The sequence below is a fragment of the Dermacentor silvarum genome, chromosome 6 (assembly GCF_013339745.2).
Source record: "Dermacentor silvarum isolate Dsil-2018 chromosome 6, BIME_Dsil_1.4, whole genome shotgun sequence".
Taxonomy (NCBI): Eukaryota; Metazoa; Arthropoda; class Arachnida; order Ixodida; family Ixodidae; genus Dermacentor; species Dermacentor silvarum.
In genome coordinates, this window is record NC_051159.1 from 65,979,017 (window position 1) to 65,997,547 (window position 18,531).

Here is an 18,531-nt window from a genome sequence, read left to right on the forward strand (position 1 = left end):
CCACTCTGGCTTACGTTGTATACCGAGGAAATTATTCTTCTACATTGTTACAAAATTGCGCAATGTCTGATATTGTATGCTAAGATATTGAACTAAATGTGACCGCTCACCTCCGTAATCCCTTCGGCCAAGAGGGCACTACCAAAATAAAGACAAACTGAAGAGCACCAAATAAATTATTCGGATTCACGCTCCTAATGGCAACTGCATGCTACTTCGCATAACAGTTTTGTATGGGAATTTTTATTGTCACAGCACCCGTCACTATTCATTGTCATCATTATAATACTTCAAAAATTTTACGCACTTTACAGCAATTATTTTTAGACCTCTTTGCAGACATGTTACATCTATACCATTCGCAATGCATGTAGCCATCGACAACTCATCGCTATGTTGCATGGCGCTCTTTGGTAATATTTGGTCTTTGCGCCAATAAAAATAAAATAATCAATCAATCAATCAATCAGCCAATCAATCAATCAACCAATCACGTAACAGTTACGCGGTGACGCTTGATATCAATTGGCTTAGACGACATTGGCAGCAAAAAAAAAAAAAATCAAGGTTGCGTCGTTGGCTCTTGGCCATATAGATGTTCCTAAAAGTGCACGCTAGTTTCTCAACTCTATGTACTGTCGCGCGATATGCTGCTCATGCAACAGAGAAAAAGTCACGCGAGTACCGAGTGGCTTTTTTCCCCCTCCTATTTGCATTCCGCGTTTCCTCAAATTCAGGAAAGACGCAGCGGCGGCTCCCGTACGGACCACTGCGTCTGTGTCAATCCGAAAGCGTTGCTGTACTCATTTCCTCTTCTTGCATTTTCTGACTCGAATATACAGCCACGAATATATATGAAGAAAGAAGCACTTTCGGTTCTTCCAGCTAAGCACACGCGCGCACTGCCCTGCTTGAATATGGATGCGCAGGTAGCTACGGGGCCGGTGTTTAGGCTACACAACCTGTTCAAGCGCCGAGTGCGTCAGTGCATGTTGCCAGCGGGCTTTTATGTCCCCTACATTGTGTAAGGCGGCGCTGCTGTTAGCGACTGACACATGTGCAATGTGACTTTTTTTAAATATATTTGGTTATAGTCCTCGTGCTACATTATTATAAATGACCACGCGGCTGCGGACGGCATGAAATGACGGCCATAGCTTGTGCGTTTTTACGGCAATAATTCGCGGATACGTAAGCATAGATTCCCGTGTTGATTACAATTCACAAAACTAGTTATATACGCACAGAAAACAGTTATTTGTAAACTAGGCATGCAAGCTGAAATAAAGTTGTACATGCTACTTGAGCCTGTTTGACCATTGCAATGCATTGAGATAATGGCACTTTACACTGCTGTGCTAGGCGAAATCTAAAGATTCTGCTAATGCCCTGGTTTTTAGAGTATTGCTCCCGACTGTACATACGAGATGCACTTCTCGATTTATCCCGAAGGTATAGCTATAGCGCTCGCAGGAACAGAAACGAGACTAGTAGTACGTTCCGGTTCGTGTGTGCGCTGTTTACATTCATGAAATATACCAAAAAGGCCATCTTGCCGTACTTGTGTCGAAGGTCAAAGTGTCGAATTCGAAAGGAAAAGGCGGTAAATGCTAACACAGCATTTCTAACAAAGCAAATTTTTATACAGTGCTTTTGTTAAAAGAGAAATCGCTCAGCCACCACTGTGATCATTGGTATACTAACGGCGTGTAATTAACGATTTGACCACGGCGTCGTTGAGGACTTGTTTACGTCTTTGGTAGTTCTTATATATATATATATATATATATATATATATATATATATATATATATATATATATATATTCCACTGACATGAGTGAGTTTTTATTGCGAAAGATGTGCTCACAATAAGCAAATCCCTTTAGCATTAAAAGATCATTGATTTTATCACAAATTCTTCAGTTTAGTCTAAATAGCGCTTACTCCTAACGCTATTTGGACACTAATGGACACTTTACTCTTGGCTACCAAGAGTAACGTTTTTTTTTTTTTTTTTTTTTTTGGGGGGGGGGGGGTTCTCCAGCGGCATATTGTATATGGGAAACTTGATAGCCACCTTCTTTGTGATCACGCAACAATTTTGTGATAACGCAATAACCCCAGTAAGTTCGTGTAACAAGCTGCAAGCATATATGAAGCCTATTCTATTACCAGTCTGCGAAAGTGCATTTAGTGCGTCACTACACTGTTGAGCCTGATCGGTACTGGCGCAAAATTTCGCTATGATAATTGCTGTAAGGGGAGGTAGATAATGAGCTTTTGGGTAGTGATAGATGTCGATGTGATTAGATGATGGAGGTATCTAACAATTCACTTTGTGCGCGTTATACGATCGATGAATGTACGCATGATACAAGCAAGTTCAAGTTCAAGAATATTTGAGTTTATCAAAATACGATTATAGGAATAGTATAAGCAATAAGGAATACCGAGGTCACGCGACCGCACAGAAGCTGAAATGCCTGTAGGTTTCATACAGGTGTGTTGAAACTGATATAAATGTACAACGTTATGATTTTTAATTGCCGCTGCATTAATTTGATAAGCTAGAGTTCAATGTCTTTAATAAATATATGGGTCAATTGCTAGGCAACGTTTGAAAAGCACAGATTGAACGAATATATATATATATATATATATATATATATATATATATATTTCGTTGACTTTCCACGCAGTAACTAATAGTGGGGAAACAACACACGTGTGCCTGTTTGACCAAAGCAGCTCCAATTCCGGGCTGCATGACCTGGCGAGAAGAAAATTGAAGATGTTTGCTGATTCAGTATTTTATATATTTTTGTTCGTGATGATGTTTTATGTTGTGTAGCTCACATTACTTTGCTTATCTCATATTGCAGGGCTTTCTTTGTTGTTGTTGTTGTTGTTGTTGTTGTTGTTGTTGTTGTTGTTACTTTTGTCGTTGTTGTGTTTATTGTTGTGGTTGTTGTTGCAGTTATGTGCATGTAGTAAATTAAAAACAAACATGTGTGTACAGATATTCTGTGTGCATATATGTCTTAAATTTTTGTATTCCATTTACGACATTGGGGGTTAATAATTCAAACGTCACGTGAAATGTATTGATGTTTGTACACTAATTATGCATTAATAAATATTTAGCATAAATCGCTGCTACTGACCTGCCTGGTACCGGCCTTCTAGTATGGTGAAACATCATCCTCTCAACAGCACAGCTTTTGCGCCGGAGATGGTTTGAATGTTCCACAATGTTACTATATTATAAATGAAGCACTCAGCGCTGATTTTGTACAGAGTTTTGATATTCTTGTTGCACATTAACCGAAGCTTTCAAACCCTCCAAGCGCGCTGACCTATTACTAACTGCGAAGTCTGGTGTTAGTCTTGGGGATGTCAATTATATGGCAGTGTTTTCATCAAGGCGCAAGCATAGGATGTGCTCTGTGATGACTCACCTTACCGCAGCCTAAGATATCAGGCAACCTAAGTTGTTTATGCTTGAGAACAGAATCATAATTAAAAGCTTGCTTTTTCGACTTTACAGAATTCGCTTCTATAGCATATATACGTGTAGTGCTATAAGCACCAAACTCTTTAGCGATCGCTATTTGCTGCATAGCCTCCTTACTATAGGCTACACCACTACTTGCAACCCTCACCGCCCATCACCCATTATCGGCTTTCTTTTTCGTTCTTCTTTATTTTTTTTTCTTCACAAGTATACACATTATGACGAAATAATGCAAAGAGACGCATTTCAGTCTCCTTGAAAATCGAAATACGAGCATGGTCCACGGACGAGGACAAACTCAACTGCAAAGGTTGCTTTTCGAGGGGTCCGAAAATGGTCAAGAGCGCAGTGACAAGTCGCTACAGTTAGGCAGATGACAGTTTGCTGCACCCTGCGGATTTCCATGCAACGTGAACGAAAATTGCAGAACCGTCGCTCAGATTATTACCGTATTGCGTTTGTGCGGGTCCGCTGACACATGGCTAATTATAAGTCAAACAATTCATAAACTGCACACATAATAGAAAGACAAGACGCTGCTGATTTCGCACCCTTGAAATTTATGAAGGGCGAGCAGGCTATGATATGAGTACCTAATAGCCAGTACTTGTAACATATAGTATTCGTCTCTAACGTCTCCGTCAAGTTTCTGCGTCCAGCTTATGCAAGGTTGCCACACACACACACACACACACACACACACACACACACACACACACACACACACACACACCACACCACACCACACACACACACACACACATACACATACACATACATACACACACATACATACACACATACATACACACATACACACATACACATACATACATACACACATACATACATACACACACATACACACACACACACACACACACACACATACATACATACATACATACATACATACATACATACATACATACATACATACATACATACATACATACATACATACATACAAACGTGGTTTTTGCATTTGCGGAGATCATATACCGAATCTGCACTGTATGCTTATTGCGTATCGACAAGTACGTGGAACTGTGGAACACCTCTTTAGTGGCCAGCATCGGTGAGCTCCGAACAATCGGAGGCGAAACAGAGCCGCACGCATGGACATCAGCGACACATGCCTGCGAGCAGAGTCACTGTCGCCTCGCGTGTAGTCTATAGACGAGACATTTCACAGTTTTGACTTACTTTTTTTTATTCAGTCATCGTTTACAGAAACGCAAACGCCTCCTCGCAAAACACAATAAGTTAAAACGAGAAAGTGCACGGGACAGGTGGTGAGCAGAAAGCAATTTTACATTTTCTAAAAAAAATTTGAAAGAGTAAAGCGGAGAGACAGACAGATTTTACGCGGAACAACAATGCCGTCATCGCCACCAAATCTCTGTATTTCTTTGACGTCGCGCCCTCTGACAGCACAAGCGTGAAGCACAGAGCTTCTAAGACCTACAACATCTGAAACAACCCGGCGCGAGCTTTATTTTTTTTTTCTAAGGCGATGCGAAACACAGAAATAAACTATCAAAGCTCAGGTGTCGGTATTCTTTCACTTCTTCCCTTCCTCAAGTGTCGCGAAGTCAGTTCCGAAGCGACGAGGACGTAAGGCCTATATTCGGATACCCTGTTCGATTGTGGAGCCTCGGCAGAAGCTGATGCCGCGTGCTGGGGGAAAGTCGAGGCGAACAAACGTAAGCACCAACAACGCAAACGTGCACGGCGTATTCAGCCTCTCCGGAGTCTCACGAGGCTTACAGTAGAAGGCGTGTAGAAACTGTACATAAGACGTCTTTAAAACCTGTACATAATTCGGGGAATCTTATGTATATATATAATATATATATTTTTATTTATAGACCGCTTTATTTATATATCTAAAGTGGAGCATCTAGAAGAGAGAGAGAGAAAAAAAAACAGTCTCTGCGATGCTCCACGACCCTGATTTCTCCGATTGGTTTTGCCGCGTTTCCCTGTACATCCAGCGGTTTGCGCATGCGTACTGCAGCGTGCGCTATTGTCGAAGTTCGCTCTTCCCGTAGCGCGCATGCGCGCGCGATCGGAGGCTTGAGCCCGCGCGATTCGGGCGATCGCGTTGAACGGCCTCTTATTTACACTGAGCAGTCAAAAACACACTCGGGAAAGACGTCTGTCAAGGTGTGTACTCGTAGAAGCAACGACTCATCGTTCGGGCGCGTATCAGACCGAGCGAATTCATTACCGTTATACGCGTTCGTGCGTGCATTGTTAAGGAGGCAGGCGTTCTCAACCTTTGAAAGCATCTGCAGTCCCGAATGCACTCGAGCTCATTGACGTAGCAATTCTTACAATACGAGTCCAATGGCTCTATATAGCTGATGTATTGGTGTCGTTAGAAAGTGAATTGCCGAAAAAACGGCCGCATGTATGTTGGAGAGCTGTCGAAATTTTCGGAGCACTGTCTGGACCGAACATGTCGCTCACTCACAGCGTTTGCACGTTGTCTATTTTGTTTACATGTTGCCTATTTTGTTTTTGTTAGCCCGCATTCTCAGTTCCAGAAATGAGACACGTGCCTGCATTGTGAAGGTTTGTAAGCACAATTTTTGAGCAACTGTCACACTGTGTCGAGAATAGATTTCGGTGACTGTATAGCTGCGATGCAATCGATTGGGTGAAAATTTACATCTCTATTGGCAGAATGCGAGTCCTGAAAAGCGAAATGTGTTTAAACAAAGCTTGGCGCTTCGTCGACCAAGATAGCTGCCGTTAACCTAATTTCGTCATGCCTTCTCAATTGAGCCAATCAGAAAAAGGGGGCCCACTTTGGAGCCAATCAGAAAATGCTGGATGACGCAATTCGACAACATCATAGAATTGGACAATGGCTAAGCATGTAAATCGCTCTAACTATAGTGGAACCCTCATTATCTGCATTATAGAGCATCATTAACTACTATGTTATATCGAGCAGTGCTTTTAAACGACGAGGAAATCGTTACAAGCTGTAACTTCAAATTTCGACTGCCGAGAAGAAATGTATCTTCGAAGGCTTCAGCTTCAATGACGTCCAAATAAAGCTCTCGACTATGTGCCAATGTTTAATTATCCGCTCAGATAGCCCAGTTAGTGCAAATAAAGCAGGTCTCAACAGCTAGCCTCATAAACTTTTCCATTATTAAGACATCTATGCAATTAAGTAAGACGCAGTCAGTGCGCTCATTTCCTCACACGAAAACAAGAACTGAACTGTATAGGCATGTTAATCGAGTGAGCAATAAAAGCTTTCTCGGCACAAGCCACATGTTTCTTTCTTATCAATGGCTACAGTCTTGACGACCGTAGTGATGGCGACGTACAGTGCTTGTCAGTGAACGACCATTACCATTTCCGCCATTCCCTCAGAAAAGCCAAAATGTTCACCCTGGTCCTCGCACATTGCAATCGGAAATGCCACGGCGTGTCCCTTTCTGTTCGAAGTAGCGACACCCTATTTTAAGGTTATGGTTTGCGTTGAACTGACCTTGGGCACCAATCGCAAACACAGTGGTGTGGATATAGTATAAAGTAGCTCCGAAAATATAAGATTCGCACACTTAATGCAGCTAAAAACTCTAATAAATATAATCAAGTGTAGATCAACTGTCACATAGCTGCCTATTATTACAGCGGATGTTCGAAGAGAGAACAGATGACGGGGCGTTGCCCGTACAACGACAGCCTGCCTGGTCCTTCACGTTTTGTTGTGTAACACAGTTATCACCCAACCCCAATTGCTGCGTGCTCAACGATCAGCAAAAGAAAGGACTTGAGGCACACGATAACGCCGCCATTTTATAAGAGACTATATGAGCATATACGTTTCCATCTTTCATCCATATAGCCAATCTACATTCACTCCATGCGCTAGAACAATATCGGTGGTGAGCAGACTCCTCGGTTTCATTTGCAATAAGGGCACGTTTTTTGTTGCTTAGTATTTCCTACGCGCTTATTAAAGGAAAACGAAGGAAAGAACGACGCTATTTTTCTTTTGTGATCAGAATTAGCTGACGAAAGATGTAGCACTCCGAAACAATAGCTCGAGGAGGACTGCTGTCGTTGCACGCGTCACCACCAGGTGTCGCTAGTATAAGTATAAGGTTTGTGACTTACAACAGTATAGCACACGGTCGCCGATGTCACGCTGTCTGGAATAACTGAGTCGCTTGTGATCGGAGACAAAATGTCACAGCTCAGAGAAAAAGTCCCGAGACCCGGCAAGAAGAACTCACGCCATGAATACCACCCGCGTGTGTTGCGTATGTTCACATCCGCGGCTACTTCGCGGGCGACCGTCGCGCGTTCAATGTAGATACCCTGTTGGAAACGACGACGCCAAAACGCCGCCACGTTGTATAGTATAGAATAGACACTGTATAGAAGACACTGGTTCTGTCCCCGATGTGCACGAGAGAAAAATAAAGTAGACAGAGAGCGAAAATAAAACAATAAGAACAACGGTATGTCACAAAAAGAAAATATGACGCAATGTACAAGGGTTCGTCCTCCCGGGGGCGGGGAAAATAAAAGAGCAGCACTTCACTTCCTGAATAACGGCGGCCGGGCCATGTGCAGCGAGAGAGAGAAAGAAAAGAAAGAACAAGATGGTCCCGGCAGAAAAAGACAATCAGCAGAAAACACATACATACAAGTGGCATCAGAGAAAGAAAGACGCAGCCAGAATTGCATGCGTGCAAGCACAAAAAAACAAAAAAAAAACAAAAAAAAAACAGTAAGAATGTTCGAATGGATCACAGTATGCGCACACGCTTATTTTTCATCACTGGGAGAGTCCATGCGTGTGTGCGCGCGCTCTCTTTCTTTTGTCGTCGGAGGTCCTTCGGACACACTGACACGCTAGGGACAAAGCAGTTCGGCGTTCGTCGTGTCCTCTGTCGGTGTTCCGTAGCCGGCTGTTCACACTCACTGTCCGTTAAGGTTGCTGGGGTTGAGGGGGTGGGGGAGGGGGATGCACGAGTGGTGAGGGGAAAATGAGCGGAGTGCAGCGGGCAGTTTGTAATCATCTTCCCCAACTTCGAGCTGAGAGCGACGGAGAAGGGACATTGCACTTTGATGAGCGAAGAAGAAAAAAAAAATGTGGTCACTCGGACGAGCGTCTCTGTCTTCGGGCTTGTATGCCTTCTTGTGTTGTTTTTTTTTTCCCTTGAAGGCGCGCTAGCTGCTGCTGTTAGGACGCTGTGCAGACGGCCTTCGCGGAAGGGCGCACCACCACGCTAGTACCTTCTCCCACCCTTATTCTCTCTCTCTTGCCATATATTAATGCACTCGGCGCGGTAGCTCGGGTAGTGTGAAGTTGCGCTACTGAGCCCGAGGACCCGGGTTCAATCCCCGGCCGCGGCGACTGCATCTCGAACGGGGAAGAATGCAAAAACGTTCGTGTACCGCGCTTTATGCACGTTAAGAAACCCCATGTGGTCAAGTTTAATCCAGAGTCACCCACTACGGCGTGCCTCATAATCAGGTCGTGGTTTTGGCCCCGGAATCAAATTCTTATATATTTATGTAACAAAAAAGCCGACCTCTGGTAATCATGTTTCGAAGATGCGTAAACCGATATCTAGACACTTGGAGACTTTCGGGCAGCTACACCAAGTGGAGAGGCCATCGATGGAAACTCAACCGTTAGCACTACTCCCATTGTGGAGAAATCGAAGAGAAAGCTTTCAGTTCTCGTGACTCGAACTGCCACATGACCGAACAATTCAGAAATGTGCCTGACACTTTCACCACAAAAGAAAAAAAAAAGAAATGAAAAATGAAATTGGAAAAAATGTGCGGAATATGAAAAGAGTGCGACAAATCTGTCAAATGAAGGGCGAACGAACAGGTGATTTTCTCGAACGAACCAGCGCAATCCTAATTATTAACAGCAAACCTGTTTAAGCCAGCCGTAATTTGTGGTGCGTGCCAAGAAACTGCCGCGCCGTAGCCATGGCAACACGGAGGAGCACGCGGTCTGCTCCTCGCCAGCTCCCTGCCATCCCGACCCCCGCCTCTCCTCTCTCCGCGGCACGCTGAGCCAGGAGAAAAAAAAAATCGAAAGCTTGTACTAGGCCGCGCAAAGCTCAAGACACAGCGAAGCTGGCCGACTGATAACGAGCGGCTATCCTCCAACGCGTTCGGCGTCCGCAAGCAGCAGCGTTCTTGGCACTGTGCCAACCTTGGTTAGCCTGCTTGCGTCTGTGGCCTGCCAGGAACGCTGTCGCTCGTAGGCACCGACGCGTCCAGCGCTAGTCACGCGAAATGTCGCGAAAGGGAAGGTACCTCTGAAAATGATCGCTCGAGAATACCTTCCTACATGCGTAGTTCAGTTAAACTAAGTTATGACCTAGAAGGCAACCAAGTTAATACCAGCAGTAGCAGCCAGTAAGTTTCACTGTGCCTAAGCTTTGCGCGACCGAATGCATGCAAACTTGCCCGTTCTTTTTTTTTTTTTGCAAGGTTGTTTATTTTTGCTCATTTGCGCGTAATTAAAAATATGCACGTGATGTGCGCGGAAACACTGCGCTGAAGCTTTCCTGGTGTGCGTTTAATATCATCATGACCACTCGAGCGCTCTTCTAAACGACGTTGAAGACCCCAGCATGAAGTTCGAACATCTTTCGGGCCCTGCCTTCCCCTTGAAGAAAGCAGCGCTATAGTTTGCCTACAAACTACCATCGAATGGCATTCTGTGTCAAGAGGGCATATACATCCCTGAGACAAGCTCTTTCTTTTTTTTATTTCGCACTGTTTTGCTCCCATAAGTTTAGGCTTCCTACAACATCCTCGCGAAGGCGCGTTGGAAAGCGGCCGCTCGTCGCGTCTTTGGCTCCCGCCTCGCCTTGCGACCCACGCGATTCACCCACAAGCGACGGCTGTCAAGAACGATTGGATGCGGGGCTTTCGAGAATCAAACTGGTCCGGCGATGAAATGAAGAAAACGGTAGAAAGAAACTCGGGCGTGGCACGTTCTATAGGACTGTGGCGCCCCCCACACGAGCGAACTGTTCCCTGCCTTCTCCACTTTGCATCTTCGGTACTTGCTTACATTTCTGACACCTAAGGTTTCCCCTGAGCGCCCTCGTTGGCGCTCTCTCTGCTATAGACGTCACTCGAGTTCCTAGTGGCGCCACTGCGGCCTACCACACGCAACAAAGCTTGAGACGGATGGATTTTTCAAAAGTTGAGACAGATAGATTATTCAAAAAAGTCACACAGCGTATTACTACTAGCGTGAAAAATGCTACAATGTTACAAAGACAGCGTTCACAACATGTTGTCTAATTCAATGCGCTGCAGTCTTTTCTTGACCGACGAATAAACGGTTTCTTCGTTTTTGGCCGAAACTTGTGACGGATAGGTAATTCGATTTAGGTGTGTTAAGCGCATGTATTCGAATATTTAGCAAGTGCTCGGGGGAAGAGCGGATATAGGAGCCACTAAGATCACTGTGAAAATAGGCTGTTCTTAAAGCGACTATATATTTACCCTATAACACGCAACGCTTCACTTATTAAACGTACACGGACCATACTGCTTCCCATGCGATACATGAGTGCATGCCCGCACTGTGCAACTAGTACGATGGCAGTGAACGAAAAAGAGAGAGGATAGGAAGCTAGTCGCACCGACTTCACTCATCGCAAGTAACGTATCTCTGCTCACTTCAATTTCGGCGTGGGATTTCGGAACAAACGCCACAAACGCTGCTAATTAATTCTACAGAAAACCAAATAAGCGATCAGTGGTTGTCGTTTTTGGCGAGTTGAGCGCTTCGAACACGAATCTGAATTTCCATACGCGATTCCGACGTCTGAGACGCCACTTTTGCCGGCGTTTTTAAAATTTGCCGATATTTCATAAATCTTTTCGCTTTACTTTCGACCTTTCTTTGTATTTCGGTTTCACTCATATTCTCCACGCCGGAAGTGGAAGAGCAGTGGCAGCGCCGGCGCAGCTCTGTAGCTGCACGAGGGCAGCACCAGAACAGCACGCCTTTACTGCACCAAAGCTACACCAGAGCTGCCCCAAAGCTACACCAAAACTGCACAGTAGATGCACCTGCAGCACACCCGCGTTGCACCTACGCGGCACTTGTGTTGTGCTCAAGATGCCCATGAAGCAAGCAGGTGACGCACGGGGTGACGCACGGGGCCTGGTCGAACGGCCGCGAATACGAGAGAGAGCGAGAATCGATGGTGGTGGTGGTGGTGCGCCCCGGGTTTCAGTGGGGGGTTTAACGCGTGGCGGCCGTGGGCTGACACAGCTCGTGGAAGAAGGGTCTAGACACTGGCCCATGACGTATTTCGCCGCATGCAGGCAGCTTTGGCCGCACGCTGGGCGCTCACTGGCTGTCCTTCTGCTGGGGCGACGGCGGCGACAGCTTTCCCGGCGAGAGCGTGCCGGCCGACGTGGCCCCGTCCGGCGGTGAGGACTCGGGCGGGATGAGGCCCTCTTTCATGCGCTTCTTCTGCTTCATGCGGCGGTTCTGGAACCAGATCTTCACCTGCGTCTCGTTCAGCTGCAGCGCCGTGGCGATCTCGATGCGCCGCGCGCGCGTCAGGTACTTGTTGAAGTGGAACTCCTTCTCCAGCTCCGTCAACTGCTTGGTGGTGAAGTTTGTGCGGCCCGTGCCGTTGGGACCGCACGGACCGCCGGCGCCGCCCGCGCCGAAGCCGCCGTACTCGTGCTTGGGCACTGGAACGAGAAGAGGAGGAGAGGGCCCGCGGTAAACGCAAGGAAGTGGATGAGGGCGAGCTCGCGCACATGTATGCACAGTATTCAAGAGAATGGCAGTATGACCTGTAGCATAACTACCGGTTACACTTTCTCTATCTCCCTAAAGAGGGAGAGAGAGAAAGCAAAGGAGAGGTATAAGGCAGGGAGGTCAACCAGAGGAGTGTCCTGTTTGCTACCCAAGGAGTAAGAGGAAAAGTGGGAGAGAGCATGACTAATATCGGTCACTGAGGCTGGCGTTCCTCAAAAACTGCAGTAGCGCACGAATGGCTTCATGGGGGCGAGATGCAAGGAAAGGCAGGAAGATTAACCAGAAAACGTCCGGTTTGCTACCCTGGACAAGAGGGGAAGGGATAAAAAGGCGAAAAGAGAGAAACAACGGAAGAGAGGGAGCATTAATTGCGCGCACCCTTTAAGGTGCACACCAAGTCCAGAGGGAGAGACATTGTATTTACAGGAAAGGCAGAGAGTTCGGCCTGAGTAGATGGGATCTAGAAAGCTACTCTGCACTGGAAAAAAGGATGGAAAATGGAAGTGTAGGGATTAATGATAATGAGGGAAGTAGTGAATTCGTATCCATGTACCACCTAACAGTCCTGTGCTAAAACCGTCCTTCCAGTCCCGTGCTATGCAGGGGCCCAAACAAGGCTTTCGCTGTATGACTCGCAAGTGTAGTAACAGGTCATGGGCCGAGAACGGCACCTTAAAATAACGTATGGATAACTGACGTATCCTCAATCTACCAACAACCGTCCATCTACCCCAATATCTCAAGAGCAACTCATGTATAGCATGTTAGTACAGAACAGACAGGGGTTCCCTGTCGATACAGGTAATGATTGGAACGCTTTATTGATTTATTGATTATTGAAGTGTCATCGTTCACTCGCATGCTAGCTGCCTGAATCGTCTTAGCAAATTCTGAAAAATTCATTAATATGCTTCATGAGAAAGCTTCGTATTTTCCTGTTTTACGTGACTTCCTTAGCTTATTCCAATAAATTTCCTGTAACTGCACCCTTGCTCGTAATATTTAAAAAAATATATGTTGTACTTATATCTGTGCTTGTACTATCAGAATATGCCTTGCTTAACTGGCTGCGGCGTTATTTTTTATTGTTGTGTTATTTGTCTATACTTCAATGCTGCCACAGGTGCGACGTCACTCGCAGGAAGCACTAGAAAAATAAATCCTAAAGTACGTCACAAAAGTGAAGTGGGAGAACAATATTGAACACTCCCACCATAAAACAAAAGACAACGGAACTAGTGAAAAAACCAAAAACAAGAACAATCAGTTTCGTAAAATCTTCTTAGGAACGTGTGTTGATTAACATTTCCTTTTACATTCACACGAGGGAAGAATTCATTCCTCGTGTGAATGTAAAAGGAAATGTTAATCAACCCCCCCCCCCCCTAAAAAAATGATTACTCTGCAGCAGAATACCTAGTCTCAGCAAGTGGCTAACTTCACTATAGGTAAGCACACCCGCGCCTCAATTGCAGCAACAGAACAAAAACACCTCACGTGTTTAGAAAGAATTCGGCAGTGTCACCTGAAGGGCGAAGCTGCTATAGCGATACTAAGGTTTATAATTTCGCTTGAGAGTTGTGCGTTCCAGTGCAGCCGTGGATAGATTTAGCTTGACGTTTAATTACTATCCGTATGCTGCTTAGACCAGTGTATGTAGCACGTAGCGGTATACACAGTTGCTCTGCAGGAACGCTAATACGTGTACCCACAACGCTCGCGCCAGCAGTGGAAGCCAGTACCCTGCCCTGGTTCCTGCAGAAGCCGACTGAACAAAACGTGACGGTGCGTCGACTTGGCTTTACCAATTTTTTATCAGCCGAGCTGTTGAAGCCAGCAGTAATTTGTGGTGCGTGTCAAGAAACTACAAAGAAAGAAAATAAAATAAACTTTCTTGCCGAAGCGGGATTCGAACCCGTCTACCCCCGGTCCCAAGGCGAGCGTCGTAACCACTGGGCTGTACAGACTTTTTTTTTTATTGTCATATTGAACAGCAGAATTACACAAAAACATATATTCGAGGGAACAGATTCCCGGAACTGGCTTTGCGCTATCCCGTTAATATTCGGGCATGTTTAACAATTCTTCAACTCTTGGGAGCCATTCCGGCTCTGGGGTTTGAAACTGGTACACAGTAATAACTCTATTAATGCTCTCCTTGAAATATAGCCTTATCGGTTTCGCGTCTATGTCAGCGTTCCGCACTGCCATCCTAGTTCGCCAAATGCTGTGGAGGCCCAAGAGCTTAATGAGGTCAAATGGAATACAGCCACGCTTGCAGAGCATGCATTTATGCGAACCATATGATTGCGTTCGAGCGTCGTCGTCTTTGTCCACAGCTGGCGCGTTCGCACGTTCGTGCTCTGCGAGGTGAAGAGGTTTTGCGCGTTGTGAGAGCGAGAGAGAGAGAGACGCATTCACGGAGCGGGTCTCCTGGAACGCGGTGTCGGCATTGGAACGCGGTGTCGGTGTTGCAAGCTGCGCTATGCAACGCACAGTGACGGCCGGAAGTCCGAGACGCGCGAAAAGAAATTATCATCATCATGAGTAATAAGATGAAAAGTTCAGGCGCACTTCCGGAAAATGCTGGGCTACGATCGCCCAGCTTCGCTGTTTCAAGCGTTGCTCGGCCGAGTGCAAGGTTAAGCGTTTTTTTTTTTTTTTTTTCAGTTGAACGCACTGCGCATCTCCAGAGGTCTTCTAACCCTCGGTTTACGCGCGGGCCACTCATGCGCTGTTGATACCAGGATACCACGATGGTGGCTATCGTCGGTGACAACCTAAGAATGAAAAGGGTCAATGGTACGCTGTCCAACTCAAAAACGATTTGCATATCGATGTTTCAGCCAATTAGCTGTGTTCCATTCCGTGGCGTGAAGCGAATTAGCGTGTTTAAAACGTCTGTTTTCATCATATACAGATATGTCTTTGGGTTAGGATGAAACCTGAGAAAGAGAGTGATATAAGGAAGGCAGGGATGTTAACTAGTCAAGAGTCCGGTTGGCTACCCTACGCCTGAACGTCTTAGCAACTTTGATATTTTGTTGATCCTGTTATCAGTACTCAAAGGTAATATTTTAGCTTGAAACAACGAGAAATTATGTTTCCACTGTTCTAGAGCATTCCCATTAGCAGAGCAAAGCCACTTAGCTGTGAGTGAACTCCAGCTGGCTCGGATCTTCCGGAGTGATGCCAACCTCCTTTGTCAAAATACACACAAACAAGCCCTCAAATATTCGTAGTTTGGCAGAAAATCACTACATCTAGAAAAATATATTATTTTTCACGAGTCGACAGCCCGCTTTATTAATAATGGCGCTACTATATATAGTACGAAAAACAAGTATACCACAGCTCCAAAACCTAGGTGGCGCACTTATCATTTGCCCCTCAACTCGTCTCATGCTGCAAGAACCGTCATGAATTGGCTCGAACTTCTGCAACTTCCTACTGAAATTGCGTCGCTCACGTGTTCCAAAGTGGCGGCTACTTATAAGTGTTTTGAGCTCTCCCGAGAAAACACGTATTATTTTACAGGTGCTCTTTCAAGGCCGGTGAAAAAGACTGACACAGATCTAGCATTTGCCGTATTAGTGAATTATTCGCTATAAAACGCATCTCAACAGACCGCTTGCTTGGATTGATTTCTACTTGACAAAACACTTTCGATGGCCTCTTTCTGTCCTTTTCCTCCCTACCTCAATCCACACCCTCACAGCTGACCACTGTTGAGGCGTCAGCAGATTACACCACATAGTTACAATGCAGTCTGAGTTAGTATAGTAATGCGCTGCCCTTGTTGCTTTATTTATTTGCTGAATAAACAAACAATTACTACTATTATGTATACAACACGAAAGTCCGGTTTTCTTAGAGGCTACAAGGTGCCCTATTCCTGCACATAGTACACTGACATAATTTTCCATTTCTCTCTGGAGAGCGGCTAATGCTAAAATTTTATAGCTTCTTCTGGTGGGACAAAACTTTCATACGTAGATTACCGTGAACACCGTGAACAACAGCGTTCGACAAGATACGCAAGCAAAATCAAAACCACTTACAAGCTATTTTCACTCCCTTGTGTATAGCTGCATTTTGCGTCTCCCCAATTGAAGAGGCTACATTTTGCAACGATTCATTCTTCATTTCTTGCCCTATCCATCGCATCAAAGTGGCTGATCACGGAGATGACATCGGCGTCGTAGCCAACGACGAAGGGCAAAATAGTGAAAATTGACATGTGTAACTGCAAAATACGGTACCAGGTTTGTGCATCCGTCGTCGGGAACAGGCCTCGGAATGTTTAAAGATCCCTAGATATCGTCACAAAGCTACCAAATATCCAAGTTTCTACCAAAAACCCAAGATATAGGAATTAATCCCTAGAATAAATCACTGTGAATAAAAGGTGACGGGCAGGCACATTGCGTTTTTATGGGTGGAGCTTGTATTGAATTCTTAGGCTGTCAACGACTTTGGTTGCTATCGCAATAAATTCAGCGTTAGTCCACTACAGGAAAGGCTAAGAAGCCAGCGGCTATGGCATGTCCGTCACTACACCGTTCGTGGAGCAAAGTGCGCCAGAACTGCTAACATACGCTATATTCAAAAGCATCCGTGCGTGCTCTGGTTGCACTGCATATTTAGACCGCATAACTAAATCGAATTTTTGAGCAACCATGATGTAAATATCTAGCAGTAAATATCTTCGCGCTTTCTTCATAACCTTTAAGCTAACATCTTCAAACGCTAGGCCTGGAACTGCGCTGCAGACATGTTTGTTACTAATGGTACTAATGGGTACAATCAAAAACTGGTGGGATGTTGAGATGAATTGATTCTTTAAGACTAAAAAATGGCCGCATATCTGCTTGCATCGCTGCAAATTGCGTCGAAAGACGATAGTCTTCTGCCGCCACAGATACGTAACACCTTCACTTCTCCCTCCCACCCCTCACCTTCCCCTCCCCTCTCAATCCTCGCATGATGGATGCAATGGATGTTTTGCTGAATTCAATGCAAATTTCCCGCGTTCGCCCTGCTCTCGCGGCATCTGTTGGGACCTTTTATTACTGTTGGCTTAATGCCGGCTACAGATCCGCGGTTTCAGTCGGCTTGCTTTTAACGCGTAGCGTCTCTTCGACAACATTTCTAACGCGTTCATTTTTCATTTACTAACGTAAAAACCAGTCCTATGTGTATTCTTCTAGCGTTGGATCAGCTACGACTGATCCAACGCTGGATATGCTTCGAGATCAGCTACGACTGATCCAACGAGCTGAGCGGATGGCCCGTGCTAGAGGGGCCTTGGAATAGGGGCACCACCCTGCTGGACAAACTTCGTCTTTAACCCCCTACCCCCTCTGTGGACTGGGGTAGGAGCCTGTCCGGTTTCTGATTATAATAAAGTTTTACTACTACTACTACTACTACTACTACTACTATGTGTATTCTTAATTAAATGAACGCTGCGGATCACGGTTATGTGCATATATTTTGCCTCAAATAGTCCTGAGGTTTCCTTTGCGCTGTATAATGTTGACGTGTATGACCCCGCGCCACCAGTGCTAGTAGCTTGGTTGGTTTTGGCCGGGCGGTTGAATCGAGTGACAGACAGAGACTAAGTTTTTCGCGTTTAGGTAGCCATAGAAGGATTATCGTCTTTAAATAAGCAGGAAGCCTCAACTCCAGTGGATATTTACGTGTGTGGCCCATAAACCATGTGTGTGTACTCGAAGCCGGTTATATCGAACCCACATAAATAACGAATTATTGTTTATGCGTAAGCAGCTGTACAATGCCAAATTTTCATTTTATATATCGCATTACCTATATATCGAACTTTTCTGTGATGCACTTCAGATTCGATATATCCGGGTTCGACTTATATATGAAACTTGGTTTTAAAGGTATAAATACCAGTATTAAAGAGCGGCATGTTAAACGAAGAAAAGATTTTATCTGCAGTGAAATACAGACAGACTGGATATTAAATACACATATTTACATGCAGTACATCATGTCTAGATTAATTGTTTAAATTTCCATTGGTGATCCATTGTATCATCTTGAGCTCGCGTTATTTCTGATGCATCGGTGTCTTCTAGTGCAGTTGCGGATCGAAACGCGCCAAACGTCTCAAAGCGCTGTCTTGTCTGCGGGAAAGGGTGTTCTACGCCGCTTGTCGACGCATGCGTCAGTGGCATACTTTT

At 45.2% G+C, this 18,531-nt stretch overlaps 1 protein-coding gene and 1 long non-coding RNA gene across 3 annotated transcripts in view; one reads left to right on the forward strand and one right to left on the reverse strand.

Moving 5' to 3' along the window:
* The window catches only part of LOC125946254 (uncharacterized), a 456,010-nt gene that overhangs the window by 122,681 nt on the left and 314,798 nt on the right, over positions 1 to 18,531 (forward strand). The gene's annotated exons all lie outside the window — the stretch shown is intronic.
* LOC119455541 (homeobox protein Hox-A1-like) overlaps positions 5,437 to 18,531 on the reverse strand; it is a 62,728-nt gene continuing 49,633 nt past the window's right edge. Inside the window, exon 2 of the mRNA XM_037716948.2 lies at positions 5,437 to 12,249. Within this exon, the coding sequence (XP_037572876.1) occupies positions 11,897 to 12,249 (353 nt within the window). The 3' untranslated portion in view covers positions 5,437 to 11,896. The remainder of the gene's footprint in view (positions 12,250 to 18,531) is intronic.